The 26,834-nt window shown below is 28.3% G+C and overlaps 3 protein-coding genes across 5 annotated transcripts in view; 1 reads left to right on the top strand and 2 right to left on the bottom strand.

The window, feature by feature from the left end:
* Positions 1-241: 241 nt before the first annotated feature.
* LOC145186576 (polyphosphatidylinositol phosphatase SYNJ1-like) lies at positions 242-14,666 on the bottom strand. The gene is made up of 22 exons (XM_090095744.1): positions 14,562-14,666; positions 13,996-14,158; positions 13,151-13,237; positions 12,638-12,911; positions 12,315-12,540; positions 12,112-12,198; positions 8,785-8,846; positions 7,695-7,961; positions 7,527-7,608; positions 7,231-7,386; positions 6,086-6,254; positions 5,628-5,910; positions 5,232-5,372; positions 4,758-4,950; positions 4,490-4,648; positions 4,164-4,344; positions 3,411-3,516; positions 2,962-3,165; positions 2,582-2,660; positions 2,121-2,450; positions 1,481-1,870; positions 242-1,364 (listed from the first exon to the last, which is right to left on the bottom strand). Exons 2-22 carry the CDS (start codon positions 14,123-14,125, stop codon positions 372-374), a joined length of 4,599 nt encoding a protein of 1,532 aa, XP_089951870.1. The 5' UTR covers positions 14,126-14,158; positions 14,562-14,666; the 3' UTR covers positions 242-371.
* A 2,978-nt stretch (positions 14,667-17,644) lies between these two features.
* Positions 17,645-20,673, top strand: LOC149885125 (otogelin-like protein). The gene is made up of 4 exons (XM_090096395.1): positions 17,645-18,000; positions 18,419-18,610; positions 18,801-18,842; positions 20,488-20,673. The coding sequence occupies exons 1-4, from the start codon at positions 17,766-17,768 to the stop codon at positions 20,610-20,612; spliced, it is 594 nt and encodes a 197-aa protein (XP_089952521.1). The 5' UTR covers positions 17,645-17,765; the 3' UTR covers positions 20,613-20,673.
* A 2,069-nt stretch (positions 20,674-22,742) lies between these two features.
* The window catches only part of LOC149885124 (uncharacterized), a 5,215-nt gene continuing 1,123 nt past the window's right edge, over positions 22,743-26,834 (bottom strand). The window contains exons 2-3 of one of the 3 annotated variants that reach the window (XM_090096392.1): positions 24,900-26,320; positions 22,743-24,370 (exon numbers count right to left, since the gene is read on the bottom strand). In XM_090096392.1, coding sequence (XP_089952518.1) covers positions 22,824-24,356 — 1,533 coding nt within the window. In that variant the 5' untranslated portion in view covers positions 24,357-24,370; positions 24,900-26,320 and the 3' untranslated portion in view covers positions 22,743-22,823. Of the gene's footprint in view, positions 24,371-24,462; positions 24,512-24,899; positions 26,321-26,834 lie in introns of those variants that run through there. The other 2 variants (XM_090096394.1, XM_090096391.1) reach the window with 2 other exon arrangements.

Below are 26,834 nucleotides of genomic sequence, written 5' to 3'. Positions count from 1 at the left end.
TGTGTGTGTGTATGTGTGTGTGTGATTATATATTTTATCTCTCATACTATATATATATATATATATATATATATATATATATATATATATATATATATATATATATATATATATATATATATATATATATATATATATATATAATGAGGGAAAATGGTCAGATTGGTACAAAAAATGTTTGTAAAAATACTGAGATTAATATCACTATGTGCATTTATCTATTGTATTCTTTTGTTAAAAGTCATTATGAATTATTTTTGAATTCAAATATAAGTTCTTAAAAATTCTATAAAAAATAATTATTTATTAACAAAATGTTAAAAAAATTATCTAATAGGCAGAGCAGAACAAGTCTATATAAACAATAAATACTATCTGGGAGGTACTGGGGGAGGAGCTTTAACATCTTTTCTTTTCGGTAAAGGTGGGGGAGCATTAAGTTTTTTCTGTTCTATCTGTGTAGTTTCTTCAGACAAAGTAGATCTTTCTGTGATAAAACCTAATGAAAAATTTGATCTTTGTGACATATCCTCCTGTTGGTTACCTAAACGTGGTGGAACTGGAGGTAATATGCAGTCTTTAATTTCAGAAGATTCAACAGGTAATTTATATTTTATATCTGTTGATTGGAGATGAATGGACCTGTCAGGATGTTTCTCCAACAAAGAAAACTCTGAATTCTCTAGGACATCAAAACTAGGTATTGATTGTGATTTGGAAGTACAACTGCCTGGCGGTGATCTTTTAGGCAATGGTGGCTTCTCATTTGAAACTAAGTTATTAATAAAAGAACTTGCAACAATCTCTTTTGATGGAACTTGGTGTAAATCATCAGTAGGAGATAAATTTGACAGTGAATTATTTATGTCATTATAAGGCACCTGAAAATCAATTGCCATATCTTCTAAATTTAAAGTTACTGGTCTCATTTTTGGTCTAGGCGGAGGCTTTTTCAAAAAAGCTTGGGAAGATGGAACACTAACTTGTAAACTCTCTTCAGACTTAACTAGAGATAATTCACCAGCTGAAACATTTTGAGCCTCTGCTTTTAAAAAGCTATCAGTACTATTTGACTTACTTATGTGAGGTAGAACTGGGGAAACAGGTTTCTGTAAAGATTGTTCAGTCACCATTAAATTAGGAGTTACTATTGGTTCAGTGCTTGTCCTGTTAGGTATTTTAGGGAACTGATTTAAACTTTTTGAACCATGCATAGACAAACGTTTAGTTGATGGTTTGTTGGTTTTGTTAACATCTAAAGTCATCATTGAAATAAATTCATCGACATTTGAATGGTTAACATGCATTAGATGTTGAATATTAAAAGGTGTACTAACACCACCGTCAACTTTACCTTCAACACTCTAAAATGTTTAAACATAAGTTAAATGATTTTTGCACCTTAAATTAAATACAAATAAGTAAAAATTAAGAAATCAATATAAAAACAAAAAGAAGTTTGAAAAGAAAATAAAAGTACTAGATGTGTTAGTTCAACTTCCTTATTTGATCCGTCTTTATTTATATCTTTTTTGGGAACAGCAGGTGGCCTTGGTGGAGCAGGAGATTTTACAGAAGGTGATGGTTTTCTATCAGGGCGAACAGGTCTTTCTGGAAAATTTCCTGAGATTGATATTGGTGCAACTGGATCAGGGCGTGGTGGATTTACTTTTGGTATTTGTTTTAGTTTAGGTGGCTGTGGCTTTTCTGGTTTTAAAGTAACTTTTTGAGGAGGAAGATCAGGTCTTTTTGGTAGGGTTGATTGCACAGCTTGATCCACAATATATTTACTTTGAAGTCTAGGCTTTGGAGTTGGCAATAAATTCAATGAATCATGTTGTAACTTCATATCATCTTCCTCATCACTACTCTACAGAAATAATGTTGAAAAAATAGTAGATTTAAGCTTGCACAAATTCAACTTTAATTTCATTTGACAATAATAAAAACTACTACATTTAACAATAATAAAAACTTACTTTATTGGTTTATACCTAACAAGTGTAGGCATGACAATAAATGAAAAAGATAAACCATCAATAACATTTTTTCAATTACAGACAAAGAAAAAAAAACGTTACAAAATGACTTCAAGTGAACATTTATAACTAATGAAATACCACTCTCAAATTTTCTTTTATCAAATTCTCATTCTCTTCTCTTAAATCGATATCTTCTTCCAATATATCATCTGGAATTTCATCTAAATAATCTTCAATGTAATTAGCTTGCTGGTTAAGTATTTCAGGCTCCAAAATTGAACCTTGTCGTCCAATCGATGAAAGCAAGATTTCAGACATCTTACGATGACTGCTGTTAAATTTTTCTAGGTCTTCACCATCCTCTTTATGAATTAGAAAAGAATCATCCATAAGAGTGCAAAAAGACTCCTCTAGTTGTGGTAGAAAGTTGTTGGAGGCCATAGTTACAGAAAGGGTCACATTATGTAGCTATGAAAAAAAGCGTAATAAAAGATTAATAAATTTAAAACAACAGTAAGTGACAATAAAAAGATTATTAAAAAAATATATCAACCATTCGAAAATATTTATTGTTGTTAAGATTCATCAAAAAACACTACCTTTCTTCCATTAAGCTCAACAGCATTCATTGCTGAAATACCATTATCAAATGTGGCATAGAATCTATTATCTAAAAGTCTAAAAGCATTTGTACTTTTTAAAGCATTTTAAAAACTCTAAAAAATCAATTATTGTATCAACTTCATGCCATTAAATATTAAGTTTGGCAATTTCTTTTTAAGTTAACTAACAAAATATCATTTTTCTAATTCAAATTATTAGCTTTTTTAACTTAAATTCCTACTTTTAACTTTTATTCTGTATTTTGCAAATTATAGTTATTCAAAAAATTAATTTTTTTAAAAATACTATATTAATATCTATATACTATATATTATAATATATTATAACAATACACTATAACAATATTTATTTATACCTTAACATGATAAGGTTGCCATAGACACTTAACAGCTGCAAAAGTTCTTCCAGGTCAATTTCTACTTTTTTTTCTTCGAATTCCACATCTATGAAAACTGTAGGTTCATTAAGTTCTGAAACTTTTAAAACTTCCCTTTGGATTTGTTGCAGCTTTGATTTAATTGTCTGTTCTACTTCTATATCAATGACAGCAATAACAGGCCTGAAAACAAAAAATTATTTCTCTCTGAAATAATTTTGAAATAAATTCAAAAACCAAAAAATTTGATAATATTTGAAAGAAAAAACCGGATCTTAAAGACGATCTTAATAATATTGGAAAAGGTTAAAATGACAAAAAAGCAGTTTCTAGAAATGTTATAACAAAATAAAATTATAGAAGATTAATGTTTCATTTGGCGATGGTTTAATACTTTAAAGACAAAAAAATGACTAAAAATAAATTACCTATGATCAGAGGTTTTCAACTCTGCCCTTCCATAGTAAACAATTGTGCCTGGGTTAAACATCTCCACTGGACTTTGTTTATAAACTTTCCAATCAGGGGGAATGTCTATTAAATAAAATATATTTTATAACTAAAAACTATTAACATAAAAGAGATCACATGCTTTATCATGTGATTGTGTTGTAATAACAGAAAAAGATTGCAAAAAAAAAAAAAAAAAAAAAAAAGATAAATTAAATATAAAATTAATTTTTTATAAAAAAAAACTACTTACGGATAGAAAAATATTTTTTCATTACAGGTGAAATACTGAAATGTTTATCAAGAAATTTATGAGAATCTCATTCACAGAATAAAGTTCGGAAATTGTCCTTCAAATAATATTAGTACTATATAGATTTTCTATATAGTACTAAAGTTATATAACTTTAAAATGAAAGTAAATGACAGATAAAAGAGCATGACTCAATAGTTTATATTTTAAATAAACAAAAGGCCAATTACAAAAAACAATTATGAAAATGAAGGCATAAATTTATCAATTCTAATACCATTGTTAATTTACAAAAAATAAAAATTTTCCTTTCTAAATATTAGCAAAGATAAAAATGTATTCAGAATGAGGAAAAAAGATTACAGTATCATGTAAACATTAGTTTTGATTACGACATAATATCATAGCACAGGTTGTTTTTTTTTAAGTAAACTTAACTTTGCTTACATTATAGTCTAGATAATTTTTTTTAACATACCATCATCATCTGTATCATCACTGATAGTATTTGAGTTGATATATTTCTTACGCCTCCAAAGGATACGATCAGTCCAGGCAGGAGTACGCATTTTTTCACTGGTGTCATAATCATTAGAGAAAAGATCATACTTATATGTAGGAGGAAAATTAATTGTACCTTCAATGAAATCCCCAAAAACCTGGTAATTTAAAAAAAGTTTACTATAGTACAAACATTTTACCAAATATGACCAAAACAGAAGTGGAGTTAAAAAATTTTTTTTATTTTATTTTTAGCTTCTAATAATATTTCAACATATTATTATAAAACATTTGATCAGTGACCTTGTGTTCTGCTTTCTGCATCAGAAGCTGATCATTAGCCAGTAATGCTGGCCATTGTTTTTCTTTCAACAACTCCTTTACTTCATTGTAAGGTAAATTGATACGATAATTAAAATCACCACACCAAAATATGTAATCATGCAATCCCAGTGACATACCCTGTATTCAGAACAATAGTTGTAATTAAACTAGAATCTGACAATAATTTATATTTTATAATAAATTAATTTATAACAAAAAAATTTAAATAATAGCTTAGAAACATCACCATTGGAAAGCATAATCTTCTTGAAATATCATGGTAATTGTTGTTTCTTTCTAGCACATTTGATTGACCAGCTGCAAAATGGCCACAAACAAAACAAAGAGATGTAGCATGAAACAGCATCCTTACTGCAACAGCACCTTTGTTACCAGCTTTTCCTTTTAAACCAGTTTTAACAACACTCACAGCAACATCTCTAAACACAAGAACAAACCAGTTTTAACAACTCACACCAACACCTCTAGAGTAAGAACAAGCCAGTTTTAAAATGAACACTCAGATTTAAAACTTATAAAAAATCATAGCTTAACATGATAATTATGTATTGTTACAACCAAAATTAAATTCTTTCGATACTTTTATATACTACTATTATAGTGGAAGAATTTAATTGGAAAAATTAGATTATAATTAATAAATGTGCTAAACCTTCCAAATAAATGTTAAAATTAAATTCAACAGCCTGTCTGCACATACCTGAGATAAGGAATATGTTGAAGTCGAACAAACACAAATAAACAAACCCCCACTAGTTGCTCAGCAGAGACTAAACCATATGGATGGTTACGAGAGATGACCTCTTGCAACTTTATGCCCCACTCTTTTTTTTGGTTTGAACTAAAATAACAGAAAAAATTCTTTTTATGATTTAAATTAATAACATGTTTGAGATAAACCTGTTTTAAATTAATAATATAGCTTATAGTTGGATTTTTACAGTATAAAAAAAGAACACAAATATTAAGATAAAAATCTAAGCTTAATGAAAAAATATTTCTCATAATTTTGTGAATAAATGTTATCTCTTGTAAAATAATTACAATCATGAACAGGCATTTATAATTAAGAAAATAGTAAATATGATATTGTTACCTTGTTGAAATAATGTTTCCTGTGTTTAAATCTACAAGTTCTTCAAACCCTATTGCAAATATATCAGTTGCTTTATCAAATGTTTCACTATGATCCAGAACTCCCTCTACTGCAAGTTTGTAATAGTCTAACAGCCAGTCATGCATAGACTGATGTTTGTATGCAATACTTCGAAAGTGCTTTCCACCGTTAACATTCCAGGTTCCAACAGTTACTCTCATACTGTGTATTTTTGTAAACTGTTTGTGTTGGAAGCAAATATCACGTAGAATTTTAGGAGGTGCTAATAGTAGATATTTTAAAAAATTAAATTTATACATACAATAAAAATAGTATTTGAAACATCTTAAAATATAAAAAAGATTCTTATTATGGTGAGAGTCAATTATCATGTGATAATTAGAATACCAGACAAAAGATAATTTTAGAAAAAGAAATTTTAAAGTAAGCATTTATACCATGCAAATAAGCTTTCCCTAACAATGCCCTTGCTCTTTCTCCAACTGATCCAATAAATGAGTTTCCTAATAATAAAATATCAATTGCTTCTTGTTTACTTCCATCAAAAAAATTGTTCTTGAGAGTACGTTTAACTGATATTGCACCATCATGAAGCTTGCTCCCAATCTATAGAAACAGCAGGAAAGTGTAAACAGAATTTACAAATTAAAAATGAAACAAAAATTATAAGGAAGAAAATGACGATTCAAATGTTTAAAAAAAAAAAGATAAAAAAAGTTACAGAACAAAAAACAGGCTTAATCCATTGATTTGTTTAAATGCATGACAACTTGAAGTAGTGTTTAATTAATAATCATAGCTATTATACCCTTTAGTCTATGTTAATTTCTGAATACAAAATTTTTAAGAAAAGTGCAACTTTGCAGCAGTATGGCACCAGACAGCACTTATGGTGATGTTGGAAGGAGACTTGCTGTCCCTAATACTCTACAAATTTGTGGGGTTAAGGACAAAAAATCTTGGAAAAGTGTTAGGATATAATTTTAACTCATGGTGCTGGTTTAAGAAATTAGTATAAAAAAACTTGCTAGTTTTCTGCTTCAATACAATCTTATATATATTTTTCCTTTAACAAGAAATAAAAGTTTTGTATTAAAACTCATAGGTTTACTTCTTTTCAACTGCTAACAAAATGAACTTTTTGATTAACTTTGTACTTGTAGCTAAAAAATGTACATTTAAATATAAACAAAAAAACTTTTGAAAATACATTTGATATAGCTGTGTAATTTACTAATAAAAATGTCAGTAATTATTGCAAAATAATTATAAATAATTATATAGTTTTTTGTACTGACATTTTTGTTGGCAAGTCAAAATATAAATGCATGATATCAAATACATAACCTCCCATTCAATCTTCAGTGAAAATATTCTTTAGGTAGTTAACAACTTTTTATCAGTTTTGTTCTTTAAAACTTTAATTGACTAACTATTAATAAAAACTAATATATAGTTGAACGCATAAATTATTGAAAAAAAAAAAAAACAGTAACTTGCTGCCTTTTTTTAAGTTATGTCTGTAACAAGCAACTTAAAATAACAACCAAAATACATTAAAATAATAACACCTTTTACTTACAGTTCCTTTTGTTCCAGCCTCCATAGCACCAGTTCCAGTATACATTCGACTTATGTGATCACCATTTAACTGCCATAATGCTTTCAGGGCTTCATGAAACTTAGAGTGTGATTGTAAATCTGTGATGCCAACACTTTCTAACTGTTTCTTTAAAAGCTATAAAATCAAAAATTTTTGTAAAAAAATTTGTAAAAATTTTTAATTCCATAGCTTTTAAAGAAAAAAAAAAAGTAAAAAAAAAAAATTCTCATTTATTAAACAAAAAATTTGTACTCATGAAAAATAAAACAGCATACATTAAGTCCAATCTCTGTTTGCACTGCATTTGTTCGATCTAAACAATCAATACAATTAGTTCTTATAGTTCCAACTTGTGACCTACAAAATAAAATAAAAATCAATTCAAATTATTGAACTAAAAAAAAAAAAACAAAAAAAAACAACTACTTTTGATGACACTTTACCTTAAAAGTTTATCACCCAATAAAGTGAAGTATTGAAAGTTATCTATTGATGGCTGAGCTTTTTCTATCAGTATTTTAATATTTTCTGTTTTCCCTCCACCACAATGTAAGTGATAATCAAATGCAACCATATGTGTATCAAAACTGTGAGATGAGTCTTTAAGATGATCTTTATATGCATTGCTAAGAATGGCTTCACCACCCTTGTGTCCAAGTAAGTTAATAAGAAGCTGGTAACCATATATATGTTTCAAGATTGATATATGTCTAAAGTATATTAAAAAAAAGAGAGATAAAAAAAACTAATTAGTTATTAGTGTTTGTATAAATACTAAGTTCATAAACATCAAATACAGAAGGTTAAAAAATAGGTATAGGTAAAAAAAAAAAAAAAAAAAATCTATAAAAAGCAAATCCAATTTAATTTTTAAAAATTTACATTTTCTAGAGTACATTGCATAAAAAATAAAGAAAACAATAAGCATAATAACAATTTTAAAAAAAGTGTCCTTCTTTGCATAAAGAAAAATATTTCCTATCCATACATATGTATACTTATAAAACATATTATTAGAGATGCATCCTTTTCAATTTGGCATATACTGTTTATGGGGAATGCAAAACTTAACTAACTTTGGACACATTAGTTAAAATGTGTGTTTGCATACCTTGGACACATCTTCATGCATCCAGATGTAATCTACCTATATGTGTTGAGTGATGCTAAGATTTGCCATTCAACAGCAAGTATCATAAATCATTTGTGCAGAAATATTTCTCCCTCTCTTTCCCTCTGGTAAGATTAATGCCTATTATTTGTGACTTTAAAAGTTACAAAAAACTTAAAATTAATTAAAAACTAAAATTTAAGAATAATTTTTGAAACTATTTATGGATACCATTACAAGGTAACATTTTTAAATATGCTATAAACAATTAAACAATAGTGCACAAAGACACAAATGCAGTTACAGAGTCATTAAATTTGATGAGAAAGATTTATAAAGTAAATAGTAACCAAAACCTAATCTTCATCCCATGCCAAAAATGAGGTAGTGAAAGAAAATAGAAAAACTATTTCCCTACTAACCTTTCAAAGGCAGGTGACGAGGCTTCATAACCCCGACTCATTTTCAATTTATGGGCTCCAACCTAAAACATTTACATCTTTTTAACACTCATAAAAACACAAAAAGTATTATAAAATTTGAGATAAAAAAACAATTAAAGAATAAAAAATTTGAAATATTTTAATTGCATAACATATTTCATTACAGAACACTTATCTCATTGCATAACACTTCTTTTTTATTCTAAACTATTCAAAAAACTTGATTTTACATTCCGTAACTAAAGATTGTACATAGAATATTTTCTCATTTTCACATGAACAGTCTAATAATAGTAAGCTTAAAAGGTCTTTAAATGAACAGCAACAACTGTTGTGTTCTAATAATACAGATTAAATGAGTTTTTTTAGATTTTTTTGTTCAATCTTCCTTGACAGCTGTTTTCAAATTATTTGGAGCATTATTAATTTGGATCTCCTTGTAGCAGTAGTTTAGTACATAAGTATAGTTTGTATATTCTTAGAGGTTTTTATCTCAAGCCTGTTAAACCCTATAGAGATCCTGTTTCTGTTAGGACAAGGATACTGAAGACATGAATTATTTTTTTCATAATACAGCTTATGCCATGAAATGTAATCATAAATGTTTCCACTATAAAATGTTTTTGGATCAACTTGGTTTAATTATTCATAAATGATTCTCACTGCGGCATTACAGATATAAGACAAAATAAATTTAAAATTTGCAGATAGCTTGAAAAGAATTAAAAAAAAAACAACTGATTTCCTTTCAAACACTCTGACAGTTTTGTTAGTTTTTTTGTCCTGTGAAGTTGAGTAGTAAATGGGATTATGGTTACTAGGTATTACTTTGTATGTTATTGCAAAACTATTTAACAAAAACAAAATTTTTAGTAGGAGATTTTAAAGGACAAATCTTGCTTACATTTAGTAAATTATATCATACAAAAAAAAGAGATGGCTGTTTGAACAATCAGACATTCAGTTCTTGTGTATTCTTTTTCATTGATAAACTAGTAACTTTTTAAAAAAATTTTAACGTTGAAAAGTATGTAAATTACATTTGATAATTTTAATTTGGAAACCACATATCTTCCTATTTGATGCTTTAAGAGCAAATGTAGTTTTGGCTGTAATGTAGTTTTGGCCATAAAGTTGGCACTTTTTAAATGCTTTCTTTGCTTTTCTTTTTGCTTCTACAATCTATAAGAACTTGAATTTCATGAAGATTAATCATAAAACATTATTTGAAAATAAATATTTCTTTTTTGCCATTATATTTTTCCTTAATTATTACTGAATGTTTGAATTATGTATAAATTTGCATTATTTTGATATGCAAAATCCCCATGTTAAGTATAAAATTAAAATTAACTGGGTTTTTTAATGCTAATATTTTTTTGTTACCACAGCAACACCCCATGATGTTATTGATGTGTTTGGAAAAACTCAGTTCCCAATAACAAGACATAGAAAACGTATTATTAAGAAAATTCGAAAATATAACAAGTAGAAGAAAAATCAAAAAAAATAAAGAAGAGCAATTGAATAATTTTCAGTAAAAAGTAGAGTAGAAAATTAACCCAGAAGATTTTTTAATAATGACTAGCCAAACCTTTGATATTTAAGGACAGATTAGGACAACGCATTTCTCTTTGCCTTTGTGCTAGGGATGTGCTGAACATTTGGCAAAACCAAATATTCAGTTTGGCTGACTTTTGGCAAATGTTCACCCAAAAATTGCAGTTTTTATCATCATACCTTTGCTTTAAAATATTAATTTTTTTTTTTACACATTAGTACAGTAGTAGAATTAAATTAGAGGAAATATTTCAGGGCATCAAGGTTTGTGGGTTGCCTTGGCACTATCTTTATGTAAAAAGGTTATCCCTATATAAATTGAGCATTATTTTAGTTTATAGTTGGTTTTAATTGAAAATACATTTTAATTTAGTAGCATTTTAATATTAATATAATTCTTAGTGTAACTATGAGTGTATTTATCTTAAAGGTCAGATTTAAGAAAACGCACTTAGCGTAATCCTCTTCAATTAATTTGAGTATTAATAATCCACTGAAAACTTTAAAAAGCAACTTTATTTTTGTAAGGTTTAAGCATATAAACTTTTAGAACTGATAGTTTGAGCTATAGATGCTTTTTTAAATAATCTTCAGATAATTGAATTTAACTTCAAACACAAAAAAACAAAATCTCTTTTAGTTTTATTTTAGTTAAGTTCAACATAATAGAAACATACAGAACTCAGTGAGAGCAAGTGAATCAATACTTAGTGAATACTTGGGTTCAGAATAAAAACTCCATTTCTAAGAGTTGTCAAAATTGGAAAATTTGCAGAGATGGTCTCTGACTTAAAAAGATTAAGGAAAGAAACTATTGTATTGAACAACTGGCAAAGGATATTATTTTCAAGATATTTCAAAGCAGAGCATTTTTTTTTTAAAGTTGCCTACTAGTTTTAAAAACCATAAAGTTAAAAAAATAAATATTAAACTGTAAAAATGAAGTTTTTTGATTGGTGAAATAAACCACTTTAATTATGTACATTCATCATAAATTTTAAAAAGCTATGATACATATTAATCAAAAAAATTATGATACATGTTATGTTAGCTAATTTATATTTACAGCATATAAAATATAAAATTGTCTGCTTATTTTTTCTAAGAAAATTCTTTAACACATTTTACTTTTTACAAAAAAATCATTCCATTCTAAAATTCTATACTAAAATTCTATACTAAAATTATTTAAATTTTTTTAACAAAACTTTTGTTTACGTTAAAGTTTTGTTTAAATTCTTAAAGATTGCTTTCACTTAAAATGACTATTGGCAGATCAAAATCAATGGATTATCATCAGAGTTTTTTTAAAAAAGATATGATGTTATTATCAACAGATTAAAGCTAAAGCCATAGTTAGAAGTGTAAAAGTTGTTTATGAAACGAATATAATAAACTGCCCACCAAATATAAACAGTTTCTCCTGTTAGTCATTAAAGAACTTCAGTAGCACTACTCAGATAGAGCAAAACAGACCTAAATGTTCAATGGCTTTTAATAGTTTTATTTAGCATTAACTTAATCTTTAACTTAAAATAAATCTGTCCTCTTACATTCATTTTACTAATCGATTAGTAAAATGAATAAAAGAGGACAGATTTTGAGTATAAAACTTTTAAGTGATTTTCAAAAACTTTAGTTTTTTTTAATCTTTGAAGACCACCCTAACATACATTTTCTAGAAAATTCAGGAAAACAAGTTAACTTTAAGCATTTCAGTAAGAGAAAAAATAACAGAAAAATTACCTGCACACCAGTTTGCTCCCAGAAAAGAGGCACAGATCCACGGGTTTGTATAAATGAACTTTGAGTACCATCATCAAAGACAATTAACTGTTAAGATATATGATAGATTACATATTTATTGGATGAATACATTTTATAAATTAACTATCCTAAAAAAAACCAAATAAAACATTTTGTAATGTTACACTGTGAATAAGCTTAACCTGTTCAGTCTCAACAAAATTTGCTACATGGCCATCATCATTTGTCCCACGAACATTAAAACGAGTTCCAGCTCTCTCACCACTCAAGCGTGAAATCAAGCATGCCCGTGCCTGCTTTGCTCCGACATATAAAGTTCTTATTTCTACACCTCCACACATCATACGTACAAGCCAATTTTCAGGATTAATATTAAATTGTTTCAGGTGATTGTGCATGCTATAATTCCTAAAATTAAACAGCCAAGAAAAGTTACCAAACAACTCTTATTTTTAACAGTTTAATCATTTTCAACATTACCAACATGGTCTTTATTAAAACTTACCAAAAAAATCTTGTGTCAGGAACTTTTCCAAAATACTGATTCTGTGCTGTTAAACTCAATTCAAAAGAAGTTGAGGCATCCTTACTTATTGAGAAATAAAAACAACCTGACATAAGCAATCTCTGCAAATCATTAATTCGAGAATCGCAGTCACTTGAAGCCTGAAGTGATAGATATGAACAATTATTGATACGGTAGATTTCTGTTGATGCTATCTTACCAATTGAAGTGCAACCAGTAACAAAGAATAAATACATGAAGCAATATTCTTCATCTAAAACAATACGTAAATACATTCAGGAAGAAAATTTTAGATTATCAATAAGTTATTATGAAATTTTGAATTTTCAACAAATAAAACTGTACTAAATTCAAAATGGAATGTTATAAAACAAGATTTTAGGTTTTTGTTAAGATAAGATAAAACTAAATGTTACATTTATGCAAGACATGATACCCCTATTATTAAAACATTGTTTTTTGGTTCAATAGCCCATCAATTTATACACATACCTACATAGAGTTTCAGAACTCCAAGGCAAGCATAAGCCTCCAAATTTTTGACAAAATATCGTTTTACAGCTTCCAATTCAACACATGCTAAAGACAAATTGATATTTTATTTAAAACTTATTTTGTTTTATTTTATAAAAAAATTATATTGGTAGCTTATACAGTCATTAAGATTATTATAATTGTCTATAATATATCCTTTATTCAGAATACTCACTACTCCTGTTTGTACTTAAATTAGTCAAAAATCTTACTTAACTGAGTCATGGGATTTTTGTAAATTTAAATCAAAAATAAAAAAAAACAAATCTTAAATAAAAAAAAAAGTCAATAAAAATGTAAAATTGTAAAAATTGTTTGTTTTTTTTTTAAAAAGAGTGTCACCTTTTTATTTAGTGTTTTAGTTAGTTTAAACTTGATGCAGATTTAACTACATGCAGCTTGAGCAGTAGATTGATAAACCAATATTGTCACAATAGAAGTAAAAAACAACTTTTTTGAGCTTTATCAGAATATTTCTTAACTTTTAGGCTTAGCAAGCAACGTGAATATTGTATTATTATATGTAAATATTCTTTACAAAATAGTTATAATATAATAATATAATTGCTTGACAACCACCTCCTTTACTTTTTGTAAAGGTTTTCTAAACAATTTCACATTTGCAGAATAAAATACCTTAATGATACTTTTAATTTTTGTTTTGCTGATTCAAGTTAATTAGTCTAGATAAAAAAACATGTTGAAAAAAGTTAAGTAATAGTAACAGATATAACTTAACTAAAATTTAATGAATTTCTTTAAAAAAGAGTGAAGCTTTAACTAAGTAACTTTTGCATACTTACATAAAACAGTTACAACCTTGCGATGCAACAATAGGGCTTCATTTTTATTTCGACGCTGTAATAATACGCTCTTTTCTCCAGTTACTTCATCATTTCTTATAGAACATATTAAGTGACGCCCCACAGTCATCTTCTCCAAATGTTATGCATAATATATAAAATTCTGTAAAACAAATCAATATTTTATGTACATAGCTCATTTTCTAAAAACATTTTTAAGAAACTATACATAAATTAAAGCATTAATTAGTTTATAATTTACTATCATTTAAATTAACTTATGCAGAGAAGATGGATACAAAGAGGGTGAAGTTTATATATAATTGTTAACTGTTGCCAAAAAAGAAGCTTAAGAAGAAAATCAAAATGACGAAAACAACAGCAACGATATTACTAATAACATTATTAAAAGTAATAATAGCAAATTTAATAACTATAACAATAATGAACTTAAGTAATTATACTTTAAAAAGCAAATTATGTTGACCAAAATATGTTGAGGTATTTTTCAGTTATAAAAGCATCTTTTAATGTGCTTTCTTTTATTATTATTTTCTTTAACTAACCTTTGCTGCTAAGTTTATACACTTTAAAAACGTTTTTTAAAGCTAAAAAGACTTTCTTAATTTGTAATTGCGGTAAATCTTTAAAATAAAAAATTCATTTTAAGGAATAAGTTACGTACATTTGCACCGCTAAAATTAAAATCGAAAGCTTAAAGCTTAAAATTAAAAGCGAAAGTTTTCAGAACAGCTCATGTAAAGACTCGTACCCCCTCAAGAGGATAATTGTCTAAAAAGAACTTCTTTTAATGCCAAGTATCATAGGATACCTTAACGAAAGTAAATCATAGGTATACTCATGTTATGAGTTACAATATCCTGTGATTACATAACTGAAATATCTTATATTCTACAATAGGCGTTGGCCACAGTATACTTTTGAAATTTTCTTTATTTTTTGTAACGTTGGAGAACGAAGGAAAGTGGTATAGTTAAATACCGCATACTTCGGAAATATAAAAAAATACAGTATTTGTTTCACGACCAATTAAGAACTAAATTTAACGATCAGATAAGAACTTAAACAAAATGTGTGTGTGTTTTTTTTTTTTTAACATTAGTAAATGTCAAATTGAATTATTTTCATTTACCCCTTTTCTCAATTCCGTTTTTTAACACGGAAAAATATAATTTTATTATGACTTTTGTACAAAGTCAAAAGAAAACGAAATTGAAAGAAAAGAAATGGTTAACATTTAAAAAAAATACATCACAAACTATTGTTTTGTTATGTTTGTTTTTTTCACTTAGAAAAGAAGTAAAAAAATAAGATGAAAATAATTAAAATTGAAGCAATGTATGAGTAAATTTTCTTTTTTCAAGATTTCCGAGGAAATCACAGAACTTCTGCTACATCCAATATTATTTCTATTAAGATATTTGAAAACTTTTTCCGTAAAAGAAAAGCTTTATGAATTCTCTTCAATTTTTAATAGAGAAATCAAAAGAAGTTTTATTAATTTTCATGTAAAAAAAAAAAAAAAAAAAAAAAAAAAAAAAAAAAAACTTCTCAAAGAAAACAAAATTTGCTCTTTAGAAGTTCTTCTTTTTTGAATATGGAAGTTAACACTGATTTTTAGAAGTTCTTCTTTTTGAATATGGAAGTTAACACTGATTTTTAAATTTCGCGTTGCAACTGGTTTTTCTTGTTTTTACGAAGTGAAAGTTTTTATTAGTCAATATCTTTAATAAGGGTTTTTGTTTTATGGTTTAAGAAAATCATACATAAAAGTATATGATCTAAAATAATATGTATAGACAGATGAACGAAAATAAGCAAACGCATGAGTTGATAAATACTTAGTATTAGATTGAGCGGAAAAACTTATTTGGATATTACAACAATAACATTCACATATTATAGCATTAACATTCTATATCCAATATAAAATGTAAACATATATATTGCACAGTATATACTTTTTTAGAACCTATATGTTATTATATTAGGTATTACAACATACTGTTATGGTATGATGTCGCTTTATATAATTGTTGCTATTGAAATTATCTAGCATGGCTTTCTAACAAATCAGGGCTTTAGGTAAGGCATAACTTGTAGTAAACCAGATTTTATAAATAAAAACCGAAAATAAGAATGATTTACTTTAAAAACTGCACGCACTACGCTGTGCCTTTAAAACCACGAGTAAATTTCGCTAAACATTTTTAAGGAGAATAAAAACATTTTAACCAATAAAATTTCTCCTTAAAACATTTTTTAAGGAGAAATGTTATTGGTCAAAAAAATAAAACTGAATTTTACATTTAGAATCATGCATGAAGTAAAAATTGAAGTTTAATATTCAAGTTGAAAAAAAGATACATCAATTTTAATAGATTATCCTTAACATATCTTAAAATAAGACCATAAAAGTATAATTATGCAACTTGTAATAACTTGATGATATGAAAATATTAAATTACATAATATAACTAGCTTAAAAGATTATTTTTAATATTTATCTAATATGTTAAATGTAATGTATAAAACTTATCAGCTGTTCCATAAAGATCGTCGAGTAATGGACATTACTTGACGATCCTTATGGAACAGCTGATAAGTTTTATACATTACATTACTTATCAGCTGTTCCATAAAGATTTTACTTAGTGGCATGCTACAGTTTCTTCGTAAATGGGTTTTCCATGAGTAAGTGGTTGTCCAGCAACCACCTACAAATTATCCCTCAAATGCCATCTGTTTTATACTTTGTTGTTTCATTAGGCCATCAAAATGCTTCCAAATATAAGTACGACAGAGGTAGAAAGTTCACATTAGGAAACTACTACGCATGGGTAGCGTAAATTTAATTTAAAAGCAGAAACGTTGTCTTGAATGTGCCATCAAATGAAGGCGTTGGGGATAAAAGTAAAGCCCTAGAAAATTGTTATCAGCGTTCTCATCAAATGATCACACTTTTAATTTTTAGAGATTTAGTAGAGGAGCTCCAATTTAAAAAAAATTTAGCTAAAGTTGGAGCGATTTTTAATATATTGTATGAACCTTCTTAAAGCAACTTTTGTTGCATTTGAAACTTTGAATGAAAAATTTTGAAAATTTCTGTATTCAGTATGACAGCGAACAACCCACTTCGTCGGATCATATTTTGTGCATTACCAATTTTTCTTCGCCATTACTTTTTGTTTTCCAAAGGGTAAACTTATATATGAATTTACATTACTAGTCTTGTTGCCTATGAAAAATGTAAATTAAATTATAGAAAAAGTTTTAAAAAATTCTCGTATAGCTTGTACTCTGGTAATTTATTATACTCTCGTATAACTTAAACTTAATTCTCGTATAGCTTGTACTAAAGTGTCACGCTCGTGTAGGTTTATGTTTAAAAGTGTCACGCTCGTGTAGGTTTATGTTTAAGAATATTTTCCAAGTTTAATGGAGTTGATTGTAAGTTAGTTTGATTTTAGAAATATTTTTAAGTTGTTAATTTAAAATGGAGCAGCTATAAAAACCTGGAAATTTTTAAAGACGTGGGATTGTGCTCGCAGGTTTTAAAGACGCTGCACAGTGTACACGGTTATTAATGGATGTCTTTGAAATACGTTTTACTTGTAATGTGCTTTAATTTTTTTTCTTTCTGCATGTTAGTTTTCAAAAGTATATAAACATTTTGCACAAAAAAAGTCTTCAAAAAAAGTCGAATAGTAATCCTTTAGCAGATTATCAGTTCCAAAACCTTCGATAGAATGTTCTCTTGGCTCAGCCATTTTGTTGAAAAAGAAAAGAGTCATCGAAAAAGCTTCATTGACATGAGTAAGCGGTTATCACCAATACTCAGCGATAAATTTAAGCCAGTGGCAGCTCTTGATTCAAGCCTTTCCGATGCTGTAAGTTTAGAATATGTTCAAAGGCCTGGTTGGTACTTGACTTGTAAAAATCGCGTCTGTTACATTGAAAAAAAGAGAAACACAAGGAATTATGGTGAGTGAAACTTACTATGCTTAAAAAGAAAAAAGAACCTTGTCTCCTAAAGGTACTAAATTCAAAATAAGGCAGTTTTTTAAACAAAAAAACGCCTGAAGGACTTGGTATGTATTACCCTGATCTAGAATAGTGATTTTGATACAAAATTTATTACATTACGTCTGGAAGTAAGTTCCAACTGTTATCTCAATTTTGAATTTTTCGGATTTGGTACAGTTTGAAACAAACACGGTTCTAAATTACATTAATACAAAATTTTTTAAGTTTGAACAAACGGAAAATATTCTAATTGATACAATAATTGAATCCTTCATTATGAGGTACAACGTAATAAACTGTTATTGAATTATAGTCAAAAGGGAAAATAACGGAATATTTTTTTTTATTTATACTATCGTTCGGACTTTGATTTAAGAACGCCAAAGTTCATTCTACCCGCTCCATAACCTTTGGTTTGACGGCTTTACGGCATTTGAATCAACTATAAAAGCAAGCTTCTACTTACGCCTCAGTAAATTTAATAAATTCTTTCTCGATAAATACGATTGTAGTGATACATTTAAGCAAGAGGCGAGCTTTTGTGTCCAAAAGTTTTCTCTGGTAGAAGGTGAGTTCATTGAGGTTTTTAAATATACTAACATAACCTTTTTAAAATTTTCTAATATGTTGCATTCACAAAAAATCCATGCATTTTCCTTTTTATTTTATTTCTTCTATTTTGTTAATTTGTTCTTATATACATATTTCTAATATTTCTTGTATGATTTATTTTTATTATTTGTTCTTTTCACTTAAAGAAAGGAGATCAATGCGCAAATTTGGTGTTTCATCAAAACCTGGTAATTTTTTTATTTCCGTTTTTGAGGATTTGCGTATATCTTCGACTTGTATTCTGTTCATTCCATGCCATTAAAGTTTTTTTGTATTTGCTGTTAATTTTTTTTTTTATTATATGCTGTTAACGATTTTTTTGTTGTTGCTGTTAACGATTTTTTTGTTGTTGCTGTTAACGGTTTTTTTGGTGTTGCTGGCTTTTATTATTTATTTATATGCTGGCTTTATATTTGGTGTTGCTGGTAAGCATCAGAGTCTCGAAAGTCTCGTATGTACTATACTTCGAAGTTGGTATCAGAAAAATCAGTCTTTCCAAAACCAATGCCAATAAAATTTCGGACAAAATTCGTCCTTCCGATTTTTAAGAACTTGGTATCGTAGGACACACCTTCCATACGGAAAAAGGATGTACTTCCAATACATATCGGTGTCCAAAGAAGTAGTCGGTGTTTGGACGGATTTTTGCCTATATTCTCATCAACCAAAATTATCTTTTAAAAAATACGAGATTATCCGCTCCAAATAAGAACTTTTGTAAAAAACGATACTTATTTAGCATAAAAAAAGTTTGAACTCAGAAAAAAAAAATATTGACATTACTGGAGTTATAATAAACCAAAATGGGACAAAAGTTTCTTAGAAAAAAAAACTAGGAATAATGGGGAATCGAACCTAGGGAAGAAGACGTTGCCTCTCCTAACACCCTTGCAACAACGTTGACCCGAACACCTTCGACTAAGCCTCAACCAGCTGTCCCTCATGAACCAGTCATAGAACTGATTGAAGGTGATGAAATCCTCTAATTCCTTAATCAAGGTTTAGAAGCTTACGAAGCAATTTTTTAAATTAGTTAAATTTTAGGCTACCAAATGTAGATAAAACATAAATGGCAAAAAAAAAAGAAAGACATTTTTAGATCAATATTTTATAGTTTATTACTTTGGCACTTAAGTTTTCATGGCAAAAAGTGAAAAGACACTTTCATTTTTTATTCAAAGTTTAAAAGTTAAAACAGCGCACTTATTTTAAAAACGTGGATCCTCTTGAAATTCCTCAACCCTCTGTTAGTTAAGAACTAAAAGAATATCATCATTTTTGGTGATAAAAAAAGTATCGTTTATCCTGGAATGTATCGTTTTTAATAAAAAGTATCGTTCAAAATGTAATGCATCATATTTAAATCAACTTATAAGCAAACGTATCGTAAAAAAAGTATCAGACGGACAATCGTTGTTTTCCAACGTTTTTTCCAATATTTAACACTTAGAATCGTAAAAACATGTCATTCCAAGTTCGATACTCAAAAAGCCCGTTTTTCCCCGTCTTATCATCGACCGATGCTGATTCTGTATCGGTATCGGTATCGGTATCGGTATCGTTGGACGGGTATTGTAAAAAAATGATCGATCCAGTGACCACTGTATAATTTCCGTACTGAGACTCTGATGTTTAGTTGCTGGTTGTGGTTTTTTTCTTGTTGATATTAATGGTTATTTTTTTGTTACTTTTACTTTTATTTCTGAATTTCTTAGATAGTAGTGTGTTATTAATGATTCTATTCTGGCTTTTCAAATGATCTCCTTACAGTTTTTTTCCTTGTAAAAGATTCTGAAACATTTACAACACGTGTTTTTCTAAATGTTCCTTTAGATCAATTCAGCATGACACCTGGAGCTGTTTTGCTAGGTAGGCATGCTTCTGGAATACAATGTATTAGCTCTTCTCTTCAAGAAGAAAAAAGCGATTTCTCAAAGCACAATGGCGTCAAAAAATAAAATTACTCAGGAATTTATAAATGACATCAAATAATATCTGAGAAAAAAAGTTTATTGAAAATCTCAAAGTTTTTCCTCAGCCAAATCAACACCACAACTTATTTTTTTTACGACTTTAAGGAGATGGAAAGTTATTAATCAACTATAAATAGCTTATTTTAGTAATGAAAAATATTTGCATTTGCAAATATTATATTTTGTGTTATTATTACACTAATATACACCTTTTTTGTTTTGTTATTTTATTTTATAATTGCACATTTAATTTTACTAATTTCAAATCTCTTTTAATTCTCAAAAAAAAAAAGCTCCCACAAAATTTTACAATAAACAAAAGTTTAAAGTTTAAAGTTACTTTCATCAATTTTGATTGAAAAAAAAATAATAGTAATTTTATTGTGAACAAAATTTGTTTTCCTTGGTTTGATTTTCACAAGCTTTGACTCATCAAACCTTTGGCTCATCTTGTTTAGGCCCAAAATTTAACCTACCATCATTGAACAATTTCAAATTGGTTCTGTAGGGCCGGATTTCCTTGTAGACATACTTGTCAGCTGCCTAGGACCCCAAGAGATGATAAATATTGATATAAAATGAACATGAAATTGATGACATTTTTGTTATTTATATAACATAATTATACTTTTTGCCCTGTTGCATTTTACAATCCAGAGTTATATGTTTCTCTAGGGTCCCTTTCTGTAATAAATCCGACCCAGCGTTTCTGTATATCTGCTCCATTGTTGCAATATCTTGGTGTAACCTAAATGAGCAAATAAAAACTTTTTCAGTTCTTCCCGGTAGATCTCTCTAAATAATATATTAGTTATCTGCACAACTAACTTATAAACCAAAATGAATATAGGAAAAAGGGGAATAAAGCGCTGTAAAATTTTCTTTAGATTAGTTGCATACATTTTTAGGTAGTTGCATGAATGAAACGTTTCAGAGTTGATGTCTCTCAGTCGTAAAATAACATTCTCCCAAAAGGCCAAATTTTTTCGGAGACGGAAGCCGTTGACGGCCGCCTTCCAAAAAACCTTTTGGCCTCCCAATTTGCAGCCGCCAGATTTTTATTGTTGGAGGGAAACCGTTTTTAAGGCCGTCACAAATTAGGTGGTATAAGCCACTGACGGCCGCTGCCTGAAGATAATTTGGAGGTAATAAGTTTCAACAGGATAACTATCCCAAACATACAGCACGGTTGAATAAAAGATATCTAGAATCTTAGTTGATACCAGTTATGTCTTGGCCAACACAGTCTCCTGATTTAAATCCAGTAGAAAACCTTTGGTCTATATTGGATTGAAAATTGTAAGATTGTAGGGCAACAAGTGAAGATGAACTGTTCCAAATTCTTCTTGTTGGTTGGAATGCTTTGTCAAATGACTTATTAGATAGACTTGTAGTTAGTATGCCTTCTAGATGTGCAGAAGTCATAAGAATTAAAGGGTGGCCAATTAAATACTAATATAACTAAAAGCTAAAAAATACCTCACAAATCCTAATTTCATTTTACTATATGTAATATACAATAATATCATATAAATTTCTATCAAAATTGTCTTTTATTACTTTTATTATGTGAGAATAAGATATTTTTGTTGGTGTTTTTGTTAAAAAAAGGAATTTAGCTTTTTTTGCACCCCCAATATATATATATATATATATATATATATATATATATATATATATATATATATATATATATATATATATATATATATATATATATATATATATATATATATATATATATATATATATATATATATATAAACAAATATATGGATTCATATTTGTTTTTGCGTTTTACACGTAAAATAAGTGCTTAATGTCAGCGGAAGCTATATTTAGATATTCCTCATCTTTTCAAATAATCTTTTCGTCAAATGTTGGCATTTAATATATAAAACGCAACTTTGATACCAAATATTCTATATCTTTAACGAATTAATTTTTTATATTGCTTGTTTTTTTAAAAATAATCAAAGTAGTTTTTTTTTTAAAATAAAAGTTTCGCTATTTCTCCGCAAACTTCTGCCTCCAGTTAGGCAGACATCAAATTGTATCGTCAGACCTTTTGGCAGGTTTGGGATTAAGATTGGGCAAAATTTGGGAAGGTACAAATGATAAGTATAATAAACTCTTATTTGCAAACAGTTATTTTACACAGATATTTTTCCCTAAGAAATTTTTGTCTCCGTGTTTTCATCTTCTTAGTTTAAATAAAGCTGAAATTCGAAAAAGCAAATGTTTAAAGTCCTTTCGAAATGTTGAATTTAGACCCCCGTATATCCAGGGGTTTAAAACACAATTGGCGTAAGTTAGTATATACACTATATTTATGGCAAGATCATTCTGTTTGGAATGGCTAAAATACAGCGTCATCCAGTAGATTTGATTAGGAAGCATGAAAATCACAAACACCATGACTACAACAGTAAATGTCCTTAGTAAATCACGGCTTTGACGAAAGCGTCGTTGCAGCGCTCTATGCTGTAGAGTACTAGGTTCTAATACAACGTTGGGAAATATATAGTTCATAATAAGCTGAGTCGACGTCGTTTGACTTTTTTGACAACGTGAGCCAACATTATGTCTCCTAAAACTTTTTCTTTGTTCATTAAAAAGTTTAATATCATCTCTTACAGAAAACTTTTTGCGAGAAAACCTCCGCGATTTTGGATAAGTTGTCATTTTTCGCACTCTTTCAGCAATTTCTTCACCAAGTATTCTATTATGAAATCGTGCTGCTTCCACATCAGGAAAATAAATTTCTTTTTTACTTCTATCGACATTAAAGTCTGCAATTAAGTTTTTGTTTGATCTAAAACTACTTTTGCAAGAATCTGGTTCAGGTGCGAATATTTTTGAATCAATTTTTCGTGAATTAAAATTGGGCTTTTTTTTTGATGAATGTAAATGGTATAATTTCTCCTTTTTCCTGTTCATTAGATTTTCTTGAATTTTGTAAAAAACGCTCGTTCTTCTAAGCCCACATCTAGAAACAATACTAATTGAATTCCTATCAGTCATAGTTCGGAAATGCGTGCTTGCATATTGGTTATTATCACGGCAATCTGAGAGTGGGGACTGCGGCTTCATTATTGTTATATTCATATGTTGTACTATTAACCAAGCCCTTGTATAAAATCCTAACATGATTGGAACGGGTACAGCATACTGTACTGCAAAAAGGACGACTGTGTATATACGAGCGGAATCGTAAGACCACGCTTCCTCGCATATGGTCTTTCCTTCTTTAAGTTTGAGACGTAAAGTAAACATATAAGGCATAACGCTTCCGAGACCACAACCATGAATAGTCACTATAATTAAAGCGGCCCTTAGACCCTCATTAACAGCACCAAACGGTTGTGCAACTACTTTCCAACGTTCAAACGCTATCACCAACAATGTGAAAACGCCTGTGTTTACCGCATAAGTAGAAACAGGGTGAATTATTTTGCAGCCAAACTGTCCGAACGGAAAATTGGGGGAAGTTCGAAGCAATATATCAGTAGGAATCGAAGAAACTACCAAGAGAAGATTACATGCTCCTAAGTTGAAGATTAGCTTATCTACAAAGTTTTTCATTCTTCTTATTCGAACTAGAGTTATAATAAGAAGTACGTTTCCAAGTATGCTTAATATGAGAACAACGTACTGTATAACTGTGTATGAAACCTTCATCCATTTGTTATGAACCTCCGTCACTGGGGAGGTTTCGTTCCGCAACATGGTCTCAATTTGATCTAAAAAAAAGCATTTTTTTAAGTTTATTGTCTAACAGAAATATTTTCATGACATTTTTTCATTTTTGTATTAAGAATTTTATTTTATTTACATTCAGGAAATCACAAAAACCGAATTCCCTTAAATGTACGTCGATGAAAAAAGAAACTTTTTAAAAAAGATTTATTTCAAAATATAGAGCATGCCGGTTGTCATGGATTTATTTGCAAAAAATCTTTTTTTTCATTCAAAAAGTCTCGTTGATTAATTCAGAATAAATTGCAGATTAATTTGCAATTTGCGTGCCTAAGATATTAGCTTGCACGTCCGTTTAAATAGAGCCATATGCATTTAGCATTCAGTTTACAACAACTTAAAAAACACAACTAAAAAACAGTATAATTAATAATGGCGTCATTAACAATTATTCTTATGAAATATTGGTATTGATAAAATTTCTGTTAATGTAATTTTTACGAAAACGTCTGTTTAACCATTGTACTCAGAGAGCTATTGCACTCAAACTAAAAAAGTAATTTTGAATATAACCTTTTATTCCTCGTGAATGACATCAAAGAAAACATGTTTAATGTCTTTGGACTTCTGTTTAATTGGTATTTGTCTTCATTTTTCCTCAGTTAAACAATGGATCGATAGAAATTCATGAGGATTTGGTGTTAAAGCAGTAAAAACGTTTGTAAGGCTATTAATTACATTCAAAATAATTCATTTCCGAAAGATTTTTCTATCGGAAGTCCACTCGTTGTTTCTCACGCTTCATTCAGTGAATAACTTTTAACGTAGTTTCGCTTATAATAATTATTTAATAACAATAATACTAATAAAATGTTTGAATTTGAAACAAAAAAAGTGCGAAATTCATATTTCGAACAAGCGATAATGATAGACAACACGATACTGAAGAAGTGGTTTTAAAATGAGAAGAATGATAATACACCTTCAACAACTAGTGCAAAAAATTTGAAAAACCAAAAAATGAAACCAAAAATAAACCTAAATAATTAAATTCGGTGTAATTGATCCTCAGTCCAAACAACTTTTTTCTATAGTTAAAATTTTTCTTGTTGATTTTTTCCGATTCTAATTTTTATAAGATTAAACTCTTTTAAACAACCAAAATGAAAAAGACTTTAATGTTTTGATTCTAAAATCCCGTAAGTTACAGAACGTAAATTTGAATAGTTCGTAGGAGTTCGCAATTTGTGATCAGCTTGTAACAGAGACTGTATTATGTATGACTATCAGAACTTTGCCAATATAAACAGATACGACTTTAAACATGCATTGTAAAACGTCATTAACTTTTCTTGGAGAAAATTGGTTTACTTTGCACTAAACGTTACATGTGCAGCACATTGTGTGAGTAAAGTTTGCAATAGCGTACCTAAGGAATCCGCTGCCAAATAGAAACTGAAACTGTAAAACTGTTAACAGCGGAAAAAAATCGACAGACTTGAGCGTAATTAAAAACGAATATAAAGTCATTAATTTTAAATATTGATTTTGAACCGTTTTTTTTTTCCTTTCAAAAATTTAAAAAGCGCAATAAAAAGTTCCATCAACTTGAAAAAAAAAATAGGATCAAGAGAATGTTTGAGGTTATAAAATGATATAGGAACAGAAGCTGGTATCAATAATCATGACAATGATCGTTTAATTAAAATAAGATCATCGTTACAATGTTTAATGTAATAAATTTAGCTTATCAAGGCCGTATTGACATTCATCAGGATGATAATAGTCTCAATAATTGTGCTCATTTTTTTTTATTGCCGACAAGATATTTTTTCTCCTCACATCAGTACTAAGGGCCTCATCCTCATTACTATCTTCCTTTTTTTTTTCCAAATTTTTTCTCTCAAATGTCTATTTTACTTCTTTTTTTCTTTTCTTTATCCTTTTTCTTCTACTCCACTTTAAATAAACCATCTAACAAAGCGAATTGTAAACTAAAAAGCAAAATCTGAAGATTGACGGGGAGTTATCAAACTTTTTTTTTTTTTTAAAAAAAAAAACTGTGTAAAATGCATTCTTAAGTAAACAAATAAATTAATGAATTTCAGTAAAACTAACAAAAATAACAAAAGTGTATGTGTGTTTATTTTTCTATTATTTTAAAACAAGTATCTGAAATTCTGTTTACACTAAAGCTTTATTTTTTCCAAGTCTCAGACCTAAATTTTGTACCGTTTTTTGTTTACGAAAAAAATGACAACTTTTTTTTTTTCCAATTATCGTTTATTTTATAAAAACTTGAACAAATAAGTTTATTTACAAGACCAGTTATCGCCGAACCGATTGTTTCGACTCGCAACGTGGCATCCCTCTAATCATGATATAAAAACCCAAAATAAATTTGCTAGTATTTAGTTTTAAAATTATCTAACTCGAAAATAGATCTTTAAAATCTGTAACATCTGCCCATCTCAGTTCATGATTAAAGCTATTTAGAAATATCAACAT

This window comes from Hydra viridissima, unplaced genomic scaffold (genome assembly GCF_058129835.1).
Source record: "Hydra viridissima isolate aposymbiotic clone 2 unplaced genomic scaffold, HvirCarnegie_v1 scaffold_8, whole genome shotgun sequence".
Taxonomy (NCBI): Eukaryota; Metazoa; Cnidaria; class Hydrozoa; order Anthoathecata; family Hydridae; genus Hydra; species Hydra viridissima.
Note: the sequence above shows the minus strand (reverse complement) of the source record. Positions and strands in the feature narration are given on the sequence as shown.